The 20,161-nt window shown below is 41.9% G+C and overlaps 1 protein-coding gene across 1 annotated transcript; it reads left to right on the top strand.

Moving 5' to 3' along the window:
* Positions 1 to 3,385: 3,385 nt before the first annotated feature.
* Positions 3,386 to 13,326, top strand: BTF3 (basic transcription factor 3). The gene is made up of 6 exons (XM_034774422.1): positions 3,386 to 3,546; positions 4,003 to 4,071; positions 7,888 to 8,001; positions 8,215 to 8,416; positions 12,076 to 12,132; positions 12,927 to 13,326. Exons 2-6 carry the CDS (start codon positions 4,003 to 4,005, stop codon positions 12,971 to 12,973), a joined length of 489 nt encoding a protein of 162 aa, XP_034630313.1. The 5' UTR covers positions 3,386 to 3,546; the 3' UTR covers positions 12,974 to 13,326.
* The last annotated feature ends 6,835 nt before the right edge of the window (positions 13,327 to 20,161 follow it).

Below are 20,161 nucleotides of genomic sequence, written 5' to 3'. Positions count from 1 at the left end.
CACTCAGTTGTTTTCGCTGTCTCTTGCTTGCACCACTTTCAAATCTCCTCTTCATAGTGATTTATCTGGTCAATATGTAGCCTATTCACACTTGAAATATTCTGCTGTTAATAAGTAGCTTATCTACACTTGAAATCTTCTACTGTAAACATGTACACAAATACTGAATGTACACAAATGCTGAAAAGCCTTAAAACGAATACTAATTAAGAACACAAAATTAAACAGTCAGGTTATTATCCTTATCACTGAGTCAAATCTCAAGTATGCAAGGTATAATATAACAGGCTGAGCTGAAGACAAAGGGATGACATATAAATAGTAAACACAGACACGGATACAGACAGAGGGATAATGTCCAAAAATTTCAAACATGTGCAGGGGGGGCAGGTTTGTAGAAATTTTGGTGGTGCCTAGAACGCCCAGACCCCGCCCCCCAAAACTCCGCCCCCACCTGCCTAAGGCTCTGGGAGGGAGTTTGGGTGGGGGGAAGAGTATGGGGTGCAGGCCCTGGGCTGGGGCAGGGGTGGGTGTGCAGAAGGGGATCTGAGGTGCAGGCTCTGGGATGGAGTTTGGGTGCTTGGTGCAGGCTCTGGGATGTGGCAGGGGGTGGGGGTACAGCAGGGGGTGAGGGGTTCAGGCTCTGGGATGGAGTTTGGGTGTAGGCTCTGGGCTGGGGCAAAGGATAGAGGTGCAGGAGGGGGTGAGGGGTGCAGGCTCTGGGACAGAGTTAGGGTGGGGGCTCTGGGAGTAGGGTGACCAGGCGTCCCAATTTTATCGTGACTGTTCCGATATTTGCTTGTTTGTCCCGCATCCCAACCAAAGTTCGGTCGGGACGTGGGGCAAACAAGCAATTTTGCCCTCCGGTCTGGCGCACAGGCGCCAACAACATACACTGAACTTTAGAAAACGTAGGCCCAGATTCTGCAAAGGCTTATGCATGTGCTTACTGTTATGCATGGTGATTAGTCCCATTGAAGTCAATCATGTGAGTCCCAGTTAATGATGTGAGTTGTCCCACTTGCCTCCTCACAGTGAGCAAAGTCAAGCACATTGCTAAGGGCAGGTCTACACGTAAAAAGCTGCAGCAACACAGCAGCACTAGTGCCGCTGTGCTTCTGTAGTGCTTTAGTGAAGACAGTACTACGCCGAGAGGAGAGCTTCTCCCGTTGGCTTAGTTAATCCACTTCCATGAGAGGTGGTAGCTATGTTGACAGAAGAAGCCCTCTTGTGGACGTAGCACTGTCAACACTGGGGGTTAGGCTTGTATAACTGCATTGCTCAGGGGTGTGGATTTTTCACACCTCTGAGTGATATTATACTGATGTAAGTTTATAATGTAGACCTGGTCTAAGTCTGTGCAGGATCGGGCCTTAGACTAAGAAATGGTCCCTGCCACGAAGAATTTACAACCTAAGGCCCTGATCCTGCAAACATTTATAACTATGCATATGAGAGAGACAAGGTGGATGAGGTCATATCTTTTATTGAACCAACTTTTTTTTGGAGGAAGGGATAAGCATTTGAGATGATTCACTGAGCTCTTCTTCAGGTCTGGAGAAAGAAACAAGAGTGTCCAAGCTAAATACAAGGTAGGACAGATTGTTAATCATAAAGTTCATACATATTGTAGGAGATCACTTAGAATGAAGTGGCCAACCTTTGAAGTCATAGGACTATGAAGGGTTAGTAGGCAGCAAGGTGTATTACAAGTTGTTGTAATGAGCCATAAAACCAGTGTCTCTGCTAAGTCCATGGTGTTTAGCATCCAGCAGAGTTATGAATTTAAGTTTCCAGGCTCACCTTTCAAAGGTGTTGTGCAGGTTTCCTTTGAAAATGAGGACTGAGAGGTCAGATATACAGTGATCACTTTGTGAAAAGTGTTGCCCACAGGTGACAAGATGTTTTTGTCTTTTATAAATTTTCTGTGTGCGTTCATTCAAGAGCATAGTGCTTGTCTGGTTTCACCCATATAGTTGTTGCTGGGGCATTTGATGCACTGGGTGAGCTACACCACATGTTGTGATAGGCATATGTAGGACCCATGGATCTTAAAAGGTTGTATTTTGAAGTAGTGATCATCGTAGTAGTGGAGATACGTCTTCAGGTTTTGCATCTGTTGTTCTGGCAGGATCTGGTGCTGATTTGAGTTGGTGTGTCCCAGTCTGTAGGGAAGCTTGCTTCTGATGATGAGTTTAGCAAGGCTGGGGGGGGGGGAGGGTTGTTTGAAGGTTTGGGAAAAATTTCTTTCCCAAATTTCAGGATGTGGTCCCCATCAGGCACGGGTTGTATTTGTTTGATGATACCTGTATGGGTTCTAGTATGGGGTGGTAGGTGACAACTAAAGGTGTGCGATCAGTGTTTGTTTTTTCCTGTATGGAAACAGATTTTCAGGGTATTTGGGTGTCCCATTCCACACATAAGTATTCTCAGTGTGGAGTTATGTGTATAATCATTTGCAAGATCAGGATCCAGTTCAGACAATACCAAAATGCAGGGCAACAGTCCAGGTAAAGAGGGTGTGAAGAATCATTGATAAAAACACTAATGTAGGGAAGACTCTTGGAGATGATCACAGAGGGTTTGTAGACAAGAAGTGGGAAACTGTTCTAAGTGTAGGGGTTAACATGAAAAAAGGTATGAAGCCAAAGGGAGTCTTGAGGTGAGAGGAGTAAAATGGAAAGGGACAGAGTAGCAGAAGATAAAAACAGAGATGTAGGCAGGATTGAGATTATATAGGTCCTTGAAAGAAAACCCAAGGAGCCTGAATTATATATTGTGAAATACAGGCAGGCAATCAAGAGAGTGAAGGGAAGGATGATTTGATAGAAGGAGAATGATTTTAGCAGTGGTATCTGGGGATAAAATGAAAGAGATTAGAAAATAACACACACAGAGGCCAGAGGAATAGAGGTTACAGCAATACAGGGAAGACGTGATGAAGACAACAACAAGGTTTTAGCAATGTGGATAGGAAGGAATGGCCAGAGTTTAGCTGTATTCCAGCAGAAATTAGAACAGGGTTTAGGGAGATGCAGAAGCCCACGCGCGTGCCTAGAGACAGAGCTGCAATTCTCCTGCAATCCCGATTGCAGCAGCTGGGAAGGCAAAACGCAGACCAAAGGCGACTGGTTTCGTGCCGCGGTTGCTGCAGGCAGGCGCCTGACAAAGGTGCCCAGCTGAGACAGGCTTTCCCAGGACGCTCAGTCCAGCGCCCCGCGCCACCTCTGGGGCTGTGACGGGGGCGCTCTCGGGCCCCACGCTCCCATCCGCCCCGCCTGTGTGACGGTCCCCGCGCTGGCTGGGCTCACCCCAGCGGCGTCACGCGAGGAGCGCGCGCCGAGTTCCTGGGCTGACGGCTGAGGCTGAGGTAGGAGGAGCGCGCGCGCCGGACGTTGGGTGTCGTCAGCGCGTCGCGTCGCCCCGCCCTCCCCCAGCTCCTGCCTTCCTTCCGGCCACCATCTTGCGCCCCTCCGCGTGTGTGCGCTCAGATCCGCGCTCCCTGCCCTGTCCCCCGCCAGGACAGAGCCGCTTCCGCCCGGAAAGGTACAAAGGGGCCTGGGGCTGCCCCGGGGAGCGGGGTCCCTGGGGAGGTTCCTTGGCGGAGCGCCCAGGCGCGGACCTGTGAGTCGGGGAGACACCGGTGGGATAGGCCGCGCGGGGCCCGGCAGTTGGGGAGCGATAAGCCGCGGCGGGGCGGGATGCGGCTATGGGAGTTACGCGGGGCTGAGTAAATTGTCCCCCCTCCCCAAAGAGAGGCCTCGAGCCCCTGCCTCCGCTCCCTGTTTTCGCCTCCTGCTTCCCCGTCCTGTCGCCGGGATACGGCTGGGGTCTGCAGAGCGGCCTTGCCCCCTGACTGGCCGTCCCGGTACGGAGCCTGGGGTGCGGTGTTCCGGAGATAGCCGGGGCCTCCGCTGCGTTGTAGACGCTGCCCGCCCCGGGGCTGACCTCCCCAGCGAGCAGAGCCGTGTCCATAGTGTTGTGACTGTCCTTCCTTTTTAGATGAAAGAAACAATCATGAATCAAGAAAAACTAGCCAAACTCCAGGCTCAAGTGCGCATTGGGGGAAAGGTAAGGCACAGCCCCGCCATGCAGATGGGCACAAAGTAGTGTACATGAAACTTTAAATCTATTTAAACTTACTGTTTTATCTTGGCGAGGTATGGATGTGATCTAACGAATGTACTGTTTCTATTAGTAATATGTTTTCCCACATTCTCTTGCCTATCAAATCCAACTTACTTTCCTTATGTCTACATATTACCTGTGTATTTATGTTCTTCTAGGTCAGTGGTAAAAATACAATGGAAATTCTTCTAATTGATTTTCCAGAGAAATCTGGCAAAAGTAAGGCTGATTGAGTCTCATTAAATGTGTGGTTCATAACTTCTATTGGGAAACCATTGGATTTTCAAAAGCAAAATCTACATTCAGTTTAAGCATAAGGGTTTTCATTAAAAAAAACCCCCAAAATTACATTTATGAAACAGGATACCATATTTCTTACCCAACAAGATTAATTGCTCATATGTACAGGCTAGTCTCATCTTACACGCATTTAACATGCGTGAATTCAGTCGGCCAAAAGAGAAAAAAGAGAAAAATAACAAACTAAATACTGTATCTGTAGTGCAGGCGATTCCGCCCGCCATTACACTCAATGTAATTTTGACTATATGTGATTTTCGCTTTACACGCTGACAGCAGAACGTAACTCCAGTGTAAGATGACTTGCCTGTATGTTCTAGTTTTCAGACTGACTAGGTTTTTCTGTATTTGTCCGGTATCACTGTATTGAATAGGTAAGCTACTTCCTGACGTATCAGTTCCATGTCTTTAAAACAAGATCCAAATCATTAACAAATCTGTAGACACAAAATTATTTGTCATTTAAAAACATTTTAAAACCAGTCAGTCCTTTGTTTGTTTGCAAAGAGGGATTAAAGGTTCTGTGTCTTCCTGCAAGAACTGATATCACTAATACCAGAACTAGGGCCTTGTTTAGATGTTAGTGATTTCATCAGTTCTTGCAGGGGAAACATTTTCTGAATTATTGTGTTGGCTGGATGAAAACCTTTCAATTAGTCTTTGAAATAGGCCTTTATGTAACTTTATATCTACTGCTGCTAACTACTTAAATTAGGTTTATTTTAAATCATTTCAGTAATGTTAAGGGAATTTTTCAGGAAAAAACTAATGCATATTATCTTTGCTGAGATGTGGAGTTGTTGCACAGCGTAGTATGAAAATTAGAAGTGGTGGAGGGAACCTATTGAAGGCTGTCTGCTATACCCACCCTTGAGGGAACAGATCTGTAGAGTTTTCTTTAAAGACAAACTTTGTCTTGTTGTCTTTGTTTTGAAGGAATGGGGTTATAAAATTGCTGCAGAACCAAGAAATAACAAATGTAGATTGTGATCTCTATAAATACAGATTATAGTGAACTAAACAGGATTTTTCTGCATGAAAGTATTTAAGTAGCATAGTCATTACATAAATGTGGTTTATAAAGCACATAGAAATGCTTTCAGCCACAAATTGAAGTGTCATGTTAATGAGGCTTGTCTGATTACATACCTAGTCTAGATAAACCTGATATGGTAGTGCAGGCTATAGACATTTTTATTCTAGTCACGTACATGTGCACACCTAGTTTGCTCCAGATTACAACTTGCTCATTGTAGTGTTGATAAGCGACAAAACTGGGTGCGTTTGTATGCATACTAGCTGCTTTGTGACTGTAACTGAAAACAATGGAGTTTAATATGTTAGAGATGCTATAGTTCAGTCTCAAATCGGCATGGGAGAATTGGGGCAGAGGTAGTACCTGACTCTGCTATTTTAAAAATAGACTGGATTTGATGGTGTCTAATACTGTCAGAAGTACTTTATTGCAGCATTGCGAAATCCTACTCCTCCACTCACTTGGTATATGTACTGTTTTACTCATGGGGAAAACTTAAGTTTGCTAATCATGCAAAGAATAGAATGTGCCTAGTCTAGAAAATTTTCAAGGCTGTTTTGTAAGACTTCTTTGTCCGTGAGTTCCTCTATATCTAGCTTTAGCAAAATGTCTTTCAATTCATTTGGGTGGAGTTTCAGGATTATTATACGACTTGATGATACTATTATAATTTGCAGTTTTTGTCTAAGATGTAGTCATTGCCATTTAGCAAAGACACTTCAGTTTTTTTAATTTTAGGGCAGGGTTGGCCAGATGTATTTCTCAGTATTCCAAACATAGTCTGCAGCATCCACTCATCTTTAATACATAGGTGGAACCCCAGGAATTGTGCATGTCTCAGCAGGATCAAGGTGGATTTAGTGTCAGAGACCTGTAATCTTTACAGGCTTAAATTCTGTAAAGATGAAAGCAGCTCCTATCCACTTAATGGAAATTAACTATGAGATTCAGATAGCAGACAACTCTAGCATAAAGACTTAAATCAATCCAAATGCATTTGACACCTATTTTAACCTATTGTGAATTGGCAGGTGTCTCTGCAGACACCTGCCAAAAAAAAACTTTTGTCAGATTCCTGCAAAGCATGACTTTCTAGACCTATTAAAAAGCCTTTTGTTCTGAAATATTAATGTAGTTCTGACAGGCTGATAAAAACTCCTTTTGAATCACTCCTTACATGAAAGGTCACTGTTCTGGTTGCAGTTTCAAATTGCTGAGTGAGCTGGGTTCAGACTCTAGGCAGGCAGAGAGTTTCAGGCTGAGATTCCTTTCCAATTTGGTGGTAGTTTCACCTTAACTGGGGCTACTACTGTTCTTCCTATCCTAGCCTACCCATTCTGGGGGGCCTTTCTCCACACACAACTTTAAAAGGGGCTGGGGTTTTTGCTTCAATTGGATTAAAGCCCATAATGTTCACCCAAGTTTTTCTTTAGACCAATTCACTGATCGGTACTCTCTCTGAGGGAATTATGTCTAGATGGATGTGCAACTGTTTCTTATTGCTAGGACCTGGCTGGCCTGAAGCAGAAGCAGCAGGGTTTGGGACAGCAGACTCAAGGAGGAAAAGGAATGAGGTTAATAGAGCCATCTGTTTTGCGCTCTTTAGTTCAGGGGATGCCAAAATCTTGTGACTGTAATAGAAGCCATAAAGTGGCAATGCTGCTCTTTGACATGGAGAAGAGCAGTCTTCCCTGCCAAAGAACTGCACCAAATCACAAATCTAGGGCGCTTTGGTTGGGGGGAGTTGGCCCTCAACAAGGGGAGAACTCATCTCTTGGTGACTTCTGCTTTGTAAATGGGTATGACCTAGAATTCAGTTCAATAGTACCTTTATTGATGTGCAAAATATGAGTTGCCAAATCAGAAAAGACAGATCCCAATCTGTCAGACATAGCTATCCTCTCCTTGGGGCAAAGTTTCTCTGTTTGAGTGACAAATTCCTATGTAGTGCTGTAGCATGTCTTATTGTTCTTGGGATTCTGTACAGTTTTTTTTCTCATTTCTTTTTGATGAATAGTCTTTGATTTCTTGATGAAATCATTCTTGTACTCTCCTTTTATTTAGAATACATCTTATTACAGAGAGTTTCCTTTAATTTTAAGTTTATAAAAGTATCAGAATTTGGATATAATTTAAGAAACCTAGAAAGGTTTCCATTCTCCTTTCCAGAAATGGTTCTCTATGGAAAGTCTATCAAATCCTCTTTCCAAAAGTATACTTGGCAAATCTTTAAAGTGTGCTAAAATGGGATGTTTGTTTGAAATCTTTAGCCCATGGTGTTGACATAGATATCAAATTTACCAGTTCTTCCTTCTTGACATTTATACTTATCATCATCCCCTGTGAGTGATGTGTGAAATAAGAGTTCTTTAATTTGAGAACTGCTGTAGTATAAAGGTAAAACATATGTTCTTTCCACAAAGGGAACTGCTCGCAGAAAGAAGAAGGTTGTCCACAGAACAGCTACAGCAGATGACAAGAAACTTCAGTTCTCCTTAAAGAAACTGGGAGTCAACAACATCTCTGGTATTGAAGAGGTAACTGCTTTAATTTAAAAAACAAAAACCCAACCTTAAAAAACAAGTTTTGTGACGTTTGTTATATCTACTTCTGATTATACTCATGAACTGTTAAAAATATTGCAAGTAAGCCTTGAGCTTGAACAAGGCTTAGTTGTTCAAGTTTTCTATTGAAATTAAATCATATTCCAAAATTTGACTGTCTTGATATGCTTTTACTTTTTCTTGCAGGTAAACATGTTTACCAACCAGGGAACAGTCATCCACTTCAACAACCCTAAAGTTCAGGCATCTCTGGCTGCTAACACTTTCACTATCACAGGCCATGCTGAGACAAAGCAGCTGACGGAAATGCTTCCCAGCATCTTAAATCAGCTTGGAGCTGACAGTCTGACTAGCTTGAGGAGATTGGCAGAGGCTCTACCCAAGCAACGTAAGTAATAACCTCAACATACTTTTTCAGCAGATTTATACAGTTTTTTTTTGTCTCACAGCAGTGAACTTCAGGAGTAAAAATTCAGTGTTCCACCCATATGCTAATAAATGTAATCAAAACCTGTTCGCACATCTATTTCCAACATGATATATAGTAAAATAAAAGAAACTGGCACATATCCCTTAACCTGCATGTAGTTTCTCAAATACCAAGAAACTGGAAGCAAAGTAATTAATGGTTATCTTACTCATCTAGGGCAGCTTGCTTAATTTGAGCACACTCATCTGTTTAAAATAGGTTTAGCACATTTTTATGTGGAAAACGTATTAATTTACATTTATCTTTAAAAAACAAAAAAAAAAGTAGCCTGGGCTTTGTTTTTCCTCTTGAACTGGCAGTGTTCACTTGCACAGAATTTCAGGAGGGGATTTAGAGGCACTAAGGTGCTCTGATGTCATGCTCCCCCTCTGGTTTAGCAAAGGTAGGTCTGCCTGGCGAGACTTTTCAGTAACTAGGAGGCAATGAAGCAGTATCAGGGAGTTCCTAGAGTTGGTATGGGGGAGAGAGATTATCAAGGCTTCCACCTCCAAATTCCTAGGTAAATGAGAAGAGGGGAGCAAGACAGCTCCCACCAGCAGCAGAAGCAATCATTACCCTGCAGTCTTGGATTAATGCCATATACCTGAATTGTGAAGAGGAGGTAAGTAGAGACGAGGGTGGGTACCCTCAGCACAGAAAGGTGGTGCTGCTATAGAGTAGGGTTTGGAGGAGAGGGAATTGGTGGAATGTGGCTAGTTTAACTGTCACTGGGCATCTCTCTCACTGCCTGCAGATGGGGGCTTCCTGGTCTTGCTCTTCTTTCAGGTTAAACTTTTGAAATACCTTGGAAAGGAATCACAAATTGTTTGCCCAAGCTTATCCCCTCCCCTTCAGAGGATGAGGCCTTTGTTAGCAGTTGGGAGGATAGCCAGTTCCAGCAATAGTGAACTGGTGCAACTTTCCCTATTCCAATACACACCCCTCAGAATCTAAGGCATTTGTTTGGGGAGGTAGGGAGAGAAATGTTGCTTGTACAGTCCTCTGGCTCCACCTGCCGCTTTTATATCTGCGGTCAGGTAGTGAATGGCTTAGGTGTTGTGTACCCTGCAATTAAAAACCTGTGGCTGGCCTATGCCAACTGTCTTGGGCTAAGGGGCTTAGATTAAGGTGCTATTTAATTGCAGTGTAAGTGCTCTGGCTGGAACCCAGGCTCTGGCACCCTGCGAGGTGGGAGGGTCCTAGAGCTCAGGCTGCATCCTGAGACTGAACATCTGCACTACAATTAAACACCCCCTTAGCCCAAGCCCTGTGAGTCTGGGTCAGCTGGCATGGGCTAGCCAGGAGTGTCTAATTGCAGTGTAGATATATTGAATCTCCTCTAACACGGCCCTTTTCTGGGTAGGGGAGGTGTAGTTGTCTATTCTATGGATGGGGGAGGGTGGTGGGTCTCCTGTTTTCTGCTGTTAGTTCAAATGTGGATAAGGAGGTTGCTTGATCCCCTCTGATAGAGTAGAGGGTTCTTTATGCTTTCCCATGGCCCAGAGGAATCTGCAGAACAACATCAGCAGCTGGGCAATCTTTTCCTGTCTCACCAGGAGTTCAGATCCCTCCCTTCCTCCCATCATCCTTTTAGGTTTCCTCAAGGCAGCAGCAGCAAGATTCCTTGGAACTCCTAAATCCTCAAAAATAAAAGGACCCCTTGACACCATAATGGACCCTGACTGTTTTATATGACCAAATGCTAATCTTGGATACACCAAAACTTAAGGTCTTTAATATTAAAAGGGTTAAATGTTACTTTGAGTCAGTAAAACACTCTTCAACTTTGAATTGATAAACAGTTGAATCCACCGTGCAATATTGCTTATTGGATTTGGGAATCTGTAATTGTTGAAAAGTGAATTGCCCATGCTGTTTTATTAAAACTGCTCAATTTATAACTGATTTGAAATAGCAGATTTCTTCCAATGTATTAGCTAAGCTTGTGGAGGCCTTACACTTGATGGAGTCTCTGTGTAGAGTGCTAGCTTTTGAGTGCTACATCTGATCAGTAATTTCAGGGAATGTGCTAAACATCACTGGCCAGAACCTTATTGATTTGAGGGAAAATGGGGGACACATGAAGCTCTTTAGCACAGCCACAACCTTGAGTACCTCTGTAATTGGTTATAGATCAGACTGGTTGGTGGCACCCCTTAATACTTTCCAGTTAAAGTGTATCTCCTTTCCTCTCCTATTATCCTCCCAATAGAGTTTAACATGTTGACACTCTGAATGACTTCTGTCCCAGACAGAAGAATGGTGGGGGCAAAAGGGGAATGGAGGCATACACAGCCCCAGCCATGGGGCAAAGAATGGGGGACTTGGTCTGTGGAGGGGAAGGGGCAGAATTGGGGATACTGGAATAAGTGGAGGTAGGGAAGGGAGAAATAGAAGTGTACACAGAGTCCCTGCTGTGGGAAGGACAATGGGGGATCCTAGAATGGGGTGGAGGAATGGGGGGTACACAGAACCCCTGCCATAGGGGGAGAATGGGAGAGGTGAACAAGGGGCACACAGAGCTGCCAGAATGTGGGACTCTGGTGTGGGATGAGGGGGGTGGGTAATAGGGGGCATGGAGACCTTAGCAGGGGGTAGATTAGGGTGAGTTGCAGGGACTCCCTGAAAAATAATGGGGTGGGGAAGTGTGGTACAGAGGGAGCTTGTGATTGGGAATGGATGAATGCAAGGAGCCCCTGTATGTGTGAATAAGCTCAGCCGATGTAAGCTACGAAGTTTGACTCCTTAGTAGCCTGCTTTTAATACTAATTTAAGATTGATATTTGACCTATCAAGCCCAAAATGGGTTTTCCCCTCTCTCATCTTGTGGTAGAGTACTTGAGTGAACAACCTCCTTTCCAGTTTAAATGTGGTGCAGGATGTTCTTGGTTGGGAGGCTTGAATTCACTCCCTACCTACCCTTTTGATCCCCAGAGCCAGGATTTAGTGATTTCAGAGATCTGCTGCAAAGTCATCACACTCTCCCAGACATTTAATGGGAAAGATTGATTGGTGGGGTGATTAAGGTGTTCAGTCTTCCCAACTCAAATTTCTGGTAAACACTCTCCCTTCTTTCATAATCTCCAGGGTAAGCACAATTAAGCATGCTGAAGCTTATTGTTTAGAGTCTGGGATAGACAGAGAACAAACGAATTATCAATAGATCAAGATGCTGTTTTAATCTGAGTAAAATCCCAGTTTTTGCATTTGCAGATGAAAATGATTATTCATACAAGGCACTTAATTTGCAGTGTTGATTGAAATAAGCTTACATTGCTGTAATAAGTTGACCAGTAAAATAGTTGTAGCATGTGTCCTGTTGTTTCCTTGTGTGCTGGTTGTCTTCTGATGAGACATAGTGAAATAGCCAAAAGAAAATGTATACTCCTAGCTGGGTCTTATTTCACAATTATGTAATAAACTTGCATCACAGACACTTCCCCTGCTGAAAATATATTTCAAGTTAATGTCAAACTTCAGTTTTGGCTTTATTCCAAAAAATATATATATTGTAATTGGAGATTTTTTACAAATAAGCTTGGCATTTAAAATGGATATTACATTATTTGTGATTACAGCTGTGGATGGAAAAGCACCACTTGCTACTGGAGAGGATGATGATGATGAAGTTCCAGGTAAGAACAAACATAAAACAGAAACTGATGAAAGGACCTGCTGTCCCACAAAATACAAACATAATGTAGAATTGAGGCCAAGAACTTAGTATGATTAAAAAAAAAAATTGGTGTTTGACAATGAGACCATTACACACATGAAATAGACTTGGGGTGGGGGGCATGGTGGAGAAATGGTTAGGGAATTAGTCAGCCACTAACTGTTAAACTTCCCTATGGGCAAGTTATTCCATGGTGGACAACAACAACAATTTTTTTTTTTTTTTTTTTTTTGCACCTTCCTCTGAATTATCAGGTACTGGCTGCTGTCAGGGTATGAGCCTAGATGGGCCTCTGGCTTAATCCAGTATTTTAGCTATTTTGTAGAAATAGCATCTGCAGTTTTTAATGTTGCTAGGCTAAAAATGATACATACTATCAATAGTGTGCATCAAGGAATTGGCCTAATACATATCATGAGGGTACAGAAGAAACCTCCCCTTTTCTTCCCTCTCCACTTCCCACCGCACAAGTGTGGTATAGCACAGTTAAGTGTGCTATCAGTCATTGGTGGTTGTTGAAGACAGGATTCATAAGATACTAGTGGTTCATCTACACCAGTGTCTTATGTGGCATTTATACTTTTATGTAGAAATTGTTTATTTGTAAATGCTAAAGCTGTAACATCTCATAATTAAAATACTTAAAGTTGACTTTAAGATAAAATCTTGACTCACTAGATATATTTGGTAAGGTAAAAAAGGTACTGATGCTTTGGTTTCAACATGTACTTTTCTTTCTTTTTTTCTTTCTAGATCTTGTTGAAAATTTTGATGAAGCTTCAAAGAATGAGGCAAACTGAACTAAATGTCACTTTCTGAATAAAATTAAAACTTGAAAAAAGCTATATGAGCTGCTATTTTATATTGTGACTGCTTTTATTTGTAATTTTTTGTATTATGTTTACTCATCTGATGAGGTCTAAAATCTGTAATATTTGGAAACTCCTTGAACATTGCAGCTCTTTTCTGTTTTATTGCTCGTACACAACATTATCTTTGCAGCCTGGTTGAACTGAACAAACCTAAAAATTAGTATAAAATCAAATTGCTAACAATCTTTGCCTATACAGTTAATTTTCTGAGTAACTTGTATACAAGCAAAAACCTGGCTCTAGTGAATTTTGGCATATAATAAAAGATGTAAAATTGAAAACTTGTTTAGTGTGGCTTTTATTAGAAAAGCAAATACTTTTTAATTGGGAAATAATCTGGCCTAAATGTTGAATAATCATATTCCTAGAAGATCTTGCTTCTCTGCAAAGCATCTCCCAATTGCCATGTTACAGAACAATGCTGCTTAAAATGTTAGTTCTAGAATTGATTGTCATAAGTTTGAACTGCTCATGATTAAGCAGTGAAGCCTCCTGATAGTTGTAGCCCAGTACACAATACCTGTTGGGTTTCAGGAACTTTTTTTCTTTTGACCCAATGGAGTTTGATCAAACTTTTTTCTACACTCTGGTATTGCTTTGGTGCTCAGATTGACAGATAAATCCATATTATTGGTCTGTAATAAAACTGAGGGTTGCAGATAACTTGAGGAAACTAGGTATTAATGTCAAGTCGTGTGTTCAGAAATTACAAATACATAGAGAAACCCAATCCAGTGGATTATAGCAAATTTATTATTTTCTCACTAAAATTGTCCCAATATCAATTTTCACTTAAAGCACTATAATTACGGTAGGGAAGCTAGGCTATACTATGGAGTTTGGGAAAGGGAAAGATTCAGCAGAGCTAATGGCTGTTCTGTGAAAAGTGAGTTTGTAAATTTTTTTTTTTTAACACAACAGATCTATTAACTGTCTGGTCACCTCTGCTTGCTTTAATGGCAAGTTTGTGTTTCTTTGAGCAGCATTTGTTGTAGTGGGCTAAGACTAAAATGGATTTATACTCATATATGAAAAGGGATATTTACTAAGTTAGTCTGACTTGTGCTAAACTTCTGAAGAGAGTGGAGTTGAAAGCCAGACTTTGGATTGGAGAGCCTATTTCTGGTGATGGATGAGAGAGCACTTTAGTTTGTCTTTGAGGTTGAGAATGTAGTCCCGGCAGCTAAATATTTTTTTTCCTTTTGTGGATTTCTACAGTGCAATTATTTCTTCTAAAATAAGCTATGTGTACAATGTCATGTTTAGAGTAACTTTGAGTAAAACCACACTTCAGCAGTGATCCCAAATATGACACTTTGAAAACTGGTAGCAAACCAGTCTTGTTTCCTCATAACCAAGAAAGGATGGGACTCCGTGTAACTTGCCAAGCCATGTAAGTCATGCCATGACTTTATTGTGCAACTTGTAACAAGTTTCTCCACTATTTCTTAACTGCCATAGTTTGAGTCAGGGTAGAAGTTGTGTGTCTGGTGTAAGAATTCAAACAGTAATCGTTGCAGTTTAGTTTCCTACTTTATGTAGGAGGAATTCTGTTTCACAATGCACACTTACTATATAGCATTAAACTGGAATATCAGTACTGTCACACTTCCATGCTTCAATTAATCTAGTTTCTGTCAATAGTAAAATATGGGGTGTTTGAGTAATAATGGACTGCTGTAATGTCTCAAAGCACTTATCAGAAGAGCAGTGGCATAAAGATGGTTGATGGAATGTGTTGCACAAAATCAAGATTTGATATAGGATGCTGGTGAAGAACTGTCCCTCAACAGAGACTTCCAAGAGGTGGTACAAATGGAGAACCATTCACAAGATGTTACTTGAATATCTCAGAATAGCAGCATTTCTGCCCACCTATGGAACTAGGCAGAAACGTTCTTGTAAAAGTTTCCATTTTGTAAATTTACTGGGCAGATCTAATACTCTTAATGGAGTCTACTGGAGTTCAGGGCACGCAGTACTTAGGAATACTTGCATTTCCTACGAGTCCTCTAAATTAGTCAGACTATCCAAATATCTATCAAACCATGATTATAGTAGATTCTAAGAAGGTAGGAAGGGGCATACTTTTGTTGTGGTTCACGGTAATATAATTGACTAGCAGATTCTTATTTTTTTCTGTATGTACTCAGCCTGATTCCATGTTCTGTTGTCTCTACCTCCTTTAAGTTAACAGATTAATTGCCCTAAACCTTTAGAGGTTGTCACTAAGTATTTCCAGTTTCTGGAAGTTATGAGCTAATTTTTTTTATTAACATGTACTTTCATCACTCCAGTCCGTGCCATGTTGAATGCAACCATTACAACACTAGGTATAGTCACAGTCAGCAAAGAAACTTCATACCTATATTCTGAACAGCTTTGACAATGCAGAACTGCAAACATGTTTGCATTTGCATTTAAAACAAAGGCATATGCAGATCATTACAACTTTGACCTAGCTTCCCTGTAAATGTCAAATTAAACCTTATAACACCTGGATTCTAGTATAGTAAAGTGCTGAAAGGGCATTCTTTACCAGTGGTTTTTTTTTTTTAAGTGTCACAGTTTGAGCTTTAACCTAGTTTATTTTAAACTTGCTACCTATCCCAAGCTGTAGCTGTCCTGCTGTCAATTAAAAAATAAAGTCCATAATAAAAACCAAAGTAGCTGCAGAGCCCTTCCACTGGACAACAGCAAGTCAGCAAAACTACCAAACTTTCCCTTTCACAGCTGCTTGAAAGAACCTTCTCAATCCTCCTGACGCACAGACCTCACTCAGCATGTCCCTAAATAGATATTCCTTAGGCTTGGTCTACACTAAACCCCCAAATCGAAGTAAGGTACGCAACTTCAGCTACGTGAATAACGTAGCTGAAGTCGACGTACCTTAGTTCGAACTTACCGCGGTCCACACCCGGCAGGCAGGCTCCCCCGTCGACTCCGCGTACTCCTCGCGGTGAGCAGGATTACCGGAGTCGACGGGGAGCACTTCTGAGTTCGATTTATCGCGTCCAGACAAGACGCGATAAATCGAACCCAGAAGTTCGATTGCCTGCCGCCAAACCAGCGCGGTAAGTATAGACAAGCCCTTAGAATATGATCCAAAGAGTAACTTTTGGATCAAAACATTTCAGGCTATTGTGGAACAGGGGGCATAAACTCCAAAGTTGAGAAGGCTCTCACAGAGATTCCCTTGCCAATAGTTTAAATGGGAGTTTTAGCTTCAGTGACTCTGCTAATGGCATTAGGATTGATCACTTGAATGTGAGTGCCAACATTTTCAAGCTTGTGCCTAACATTAGATACCCCAAAATCAATTCTTAAAAACCTAAACAAATGTTTCAGTGGAGGTTGTAGGTACTCTATACCTTTGGTAAACAAAACTACTTTTACTTGCCTAAATACAGGTTGTGTATAGAAAATCCTATAGATTCATGCTTCAGCTGGAATAGCTTCCTGTATCTCCATAGCACTGGCTATTTAATTTAATCTAACATCTTTTCACCTTTGTCTATTACTTAATTTCTCCATTTTAAATGTTTAGATCATTTTGGGGATATAATTTATTTTTAGTGGCTAAGCTGTTGATCCTTTTCATAAGAGTGGAGGTTGCAAAACATGGACATTTAAGAAATTGGCTTATCAAAGAGTACAAGTGGATTTGTATTTTATACTTGAGATATAACTAAAATTTAGGGCACCTAGGAAACACAAGGCACCTTTGAATTTAGGTGCTATCATTCTGCCAAGGGGCTTTGATGACAAACCGTGAGAACTGGACTCAAGGCACTAAGACTTTGAGATTAAAAATATCTAGCCCCGTAATTTAAAAATTACCTATGGAGCCAAGTAACGGATCCATGTCTAGATACCCTCTTGCCCTTCTGTCTCAACCTCTCCTGCTACTATTCCTTGGTCCTCTCTGACTTTCTGTTGATGCTGCTATCTCCCTTCAGCTAGCCACTAATGGCTCCTATCTGCTGCCTTCTCTTCTTTGAGCAGTCCCAAAATGTTTACTCCTGCCCTGGCAGTTTTTTCTCTATCCCTGGACCAGATATAACCTTCCACTGTGGCTCTCTCCATCACTGGAGTGACTCCCCTTCCTCTCAAATAGGGACTTCCTGATTGGCTGAGCCACCTCTCCACACCTTCACTGCCAAAGCTATTTCCAGTTGCTGTTGTGGTTCTTAGTGAGGTAAACTGCTGGCTGAATGACTATTTTTAACTCTGCAATCCCTGTGGTAAGAGTCCATGTTATACAAGAATTTATGGAAAACAAGCCTCAGAAGTTTGCTTCTCTGAGATCTTACCTGGACAGTCTCTGCAGCCCTTTCTTGCATCTCAAACTGTTTGGAAAGCCAGGCCTTCTTGTTAGGGCACTTAAATATCAAGTGTTATGGAAGCCTACTATGTAGATTACCTGTTCAGATGAGAATTAAAATATAACTTCTTACAATAGATACACTCTTTTATACAATGACTTTCATCTTCAAAGGGCTTTAGGAATTACTTCATTCTCTCAGTTCCCCTTGCAAGGTAGGAATATTACCTCCTTTTTACAGATGGGGAAACTGCAGCACAGAGAGGCTAAGTGATATGCCCAAGGTCAGAGAAGTAGTTAGTAGCAGAGCCAGGGGGTGCGTATACAAGAGTTCCTAGATCCCAGCCCTGTGCTGAGACCACTGCAGCATGCCTTTCTACCTTCCTGCATGTTGGATCTGATTCAAAGTCCATTGAAGTCAGAGGAGTTTTTCTACAGATTTCAAATGGCTTTGGATCAGGCTTATTGCTGTGACACCTCACATTTCAGCTGTTCAACTTGAGACGATCCAAACACTTTCATGCATAGGTAGAGCTCTTTTATTGGACGTTAAGGTGGAGATCTTACAAGAAAGCACTTTCTCCCAAGATTGCTAGTCCTACCTGGTTTCATCAGGACTAGAAATACTCTCAAAAAGCTAGTCAAAGTATTTCTGCTTGTGATTTCTGACAAAACAAAGATGTGCAGAAATGCACAGGGTTTTTTTTAAGTGAAATATTGGAAGATAATGTAGTGGTATGGTACGGGGAACTCCTTCCATGCATAAAGAGAGAGGATATGGGGAAAAAGTAAGATGGTGATTGTTGTTGAAAAACTTGACAAATGGGCAATCAATGCTGGCAGCGGTGATAGAGCAAAGGTGGGGTTGCCTTAATAAAGCATAGGTTCAATAGGCTAAGCCCACAAGGGAGTCCTAGTCAGCCCCTCTTCGAGAACTTCAGGTGGAAAATTCCTCTCTTCCCCCAACCAGACTCACTAGAATTTGAGTTCTATCATGAGTTCTCTTTCTCTGCAAGGAAAACGACTAGCTTTGTTACTTTTTAAAATTAAAAAGTTAGGTCTCCAGCACTTCTTTACATCCTACCCTAAGCTTCCAAGAACTGATGTTCCATAACAATATTACTAATTTAAAAGTTAAAACCTTTTTGAATTAAACTTTAATCAATGACATTTTGGCTATGGGCACAGATCACTGGGGGAGTTCAGTAAACTAAGACATTTCTCTCCTGCTTTCTGGGGGGGGGCGTTTTTGTTTGTGGGGGTGTGTGTGTCAAAATGGCATAAAATGTTACAAGATTTCTTTAACTTTGAGCCATCCCTATATTTAGGGTGTTATGAAGAACAAACACCCTATCCAATTTTCTTCAAATTTTGTAATACAGTTCAGTCTCTACCTTAGCCTCAAAATTGGATGATTAGACCTATTATGTTACTTTGTGGATTTTTGATAGGGGCTCAAAACAGGGCTTAGAATGACAACTCAGTTGCAACTGTAGCTATCCAGCAATTACTTTTGCTTCATAAAACAGATGTACCTGTCCTCAGTTGTGGTTTTTTTTTCTCTAATTGTTCTGAGTCATAAGTGAATCCTGTGTGTTATTTTATAGTAATGAGATACCTAACAGTACAAGTCTTACCAAGTCTGTATACAAAGGAATTACTAATTCCCTCTTCTCTCTCACAATACTTCTCTAGATATGTTTCAGTATACTATTAGCCTCTTTTTCCAATAGCTTCACATGTAAGATACAGATTGTTACAGTTCACAGACCAACTGCTTACTTGATGGTTGCCCTGGTAGTCCAAAATTAATTCCTAGGCTGCTAGCAGCAACTGTTCTACTGTGTGGCAAGGGCACCCCTTCTGCCTCATCAGGCTTAGCGCTCACTCCTCTGGTGGGGACAGGGCCTGGGGTCAATCAGCCCCCACTCTGGAGTGTGTCTGTTTTCCCTCTTCAGTGCCTTCCCTGTAGGTCTCTGGGCAGGCCTGAGGGGTGCTCCTCTGCCAAACAAAGGGGAACAAGTCTATAAAGCACCAAAACAAAAAGGAAATACTTTTCCCTGGCCCCCTCACGGGGACAGGTGTTGTCCTGTCACTGGCCCGAGGGTGTCAGTCCTTCCCCTAAACAGGCACTGGGTTTTGGGTGTCTCCCCTATGGGGAGGAGTGCAGTCTCTCACACTGGAGAAACCTATCTCCCTGCTGCCATCAGCCTTGCAGCAGTTCATCTTCCCCCCACCAGGAGAGAGATTTTAACAGGTTTCAGGCAGCCCCTAATTGGACTCAGGTGTCCCTAATTGACCTGAAGTAACCCCTTCTCAGCTTGTAGGAAAAAGGGCCTTTAGCATTCTAGGGCTAACATACCTGTTTTCCCAGACCCTCCTGCAGCTATCCAGCCTGACTTTGTCACAACAGGTAATAAGGACCTATCTCCTAGAAGGTAGCATGAAAAATAGAAAAGGATAGGATTTCTAGTTAAATTGCTTCTTATGATGTTGATGTTTTCACACAGTAAAAGCATAGTGGATTTAAAAAATAGGATTTACAGTTACATGTTCAGTGAGCAAAGAAACAACATAAGTTAGATTGGAAATGTTTTCTATTGGGGGGAGGGAGTTTGTAATGAAGGAGGTTGCAGGTCAATAATAAAACTCTCTCTTGGGTAGCTGTGCTACTGTATTTTATTGTGGTGTGTTTAGGCATCATTAGTAAATGTGGCTGTTGTCCATGATGCATAGTTTAAACAAAACTAACAAAAAAATTCGCTGCATGTCACAACTGCCCACCAGCATTT

This window comes from Trachemys scripta, chromosome 6 (assembly GCF_013100865.1).
Source record: "Trachemys scripta elegans isolate TJP31775 chromosome 6, CAS_Tse_1.0, whole genome shotgun sequence".
NCBI classification, from domain to species: Eukaryota; Metazoa; Chordata; order Testudines; family Emydidae; genus Trachemys; species Trachemys scripta.
The sequence above is the reverse complement of the archived record's forward strand: the minus strand, read 5'-3'. Positions and strand labels throughout refer to the sequence as shown.

Coding starts and splice junctions, on each gene's coding strand:
- BTF3 (XM_034774422.1), top strand. CDS start 4,003: ATGAAAGAAACAATCATGAATCAAGAAAAACTAGCCAAACTCCAGGCT. Junction 4,072..7,887: donor AAGTGCGCATTGGGGGAAAG/GTAAGGCACAGC, acceptor CTTTCCACAAAG/GGAACTGCTCGCAGAAAGAA. Junction 12,133..12,926: donor TGATGATGATGAAGTTCCAG/GTAAGAACAAAC, acceptor TTTTCTTTCTAG/ATCTTGTTGAAAATTTTGAT.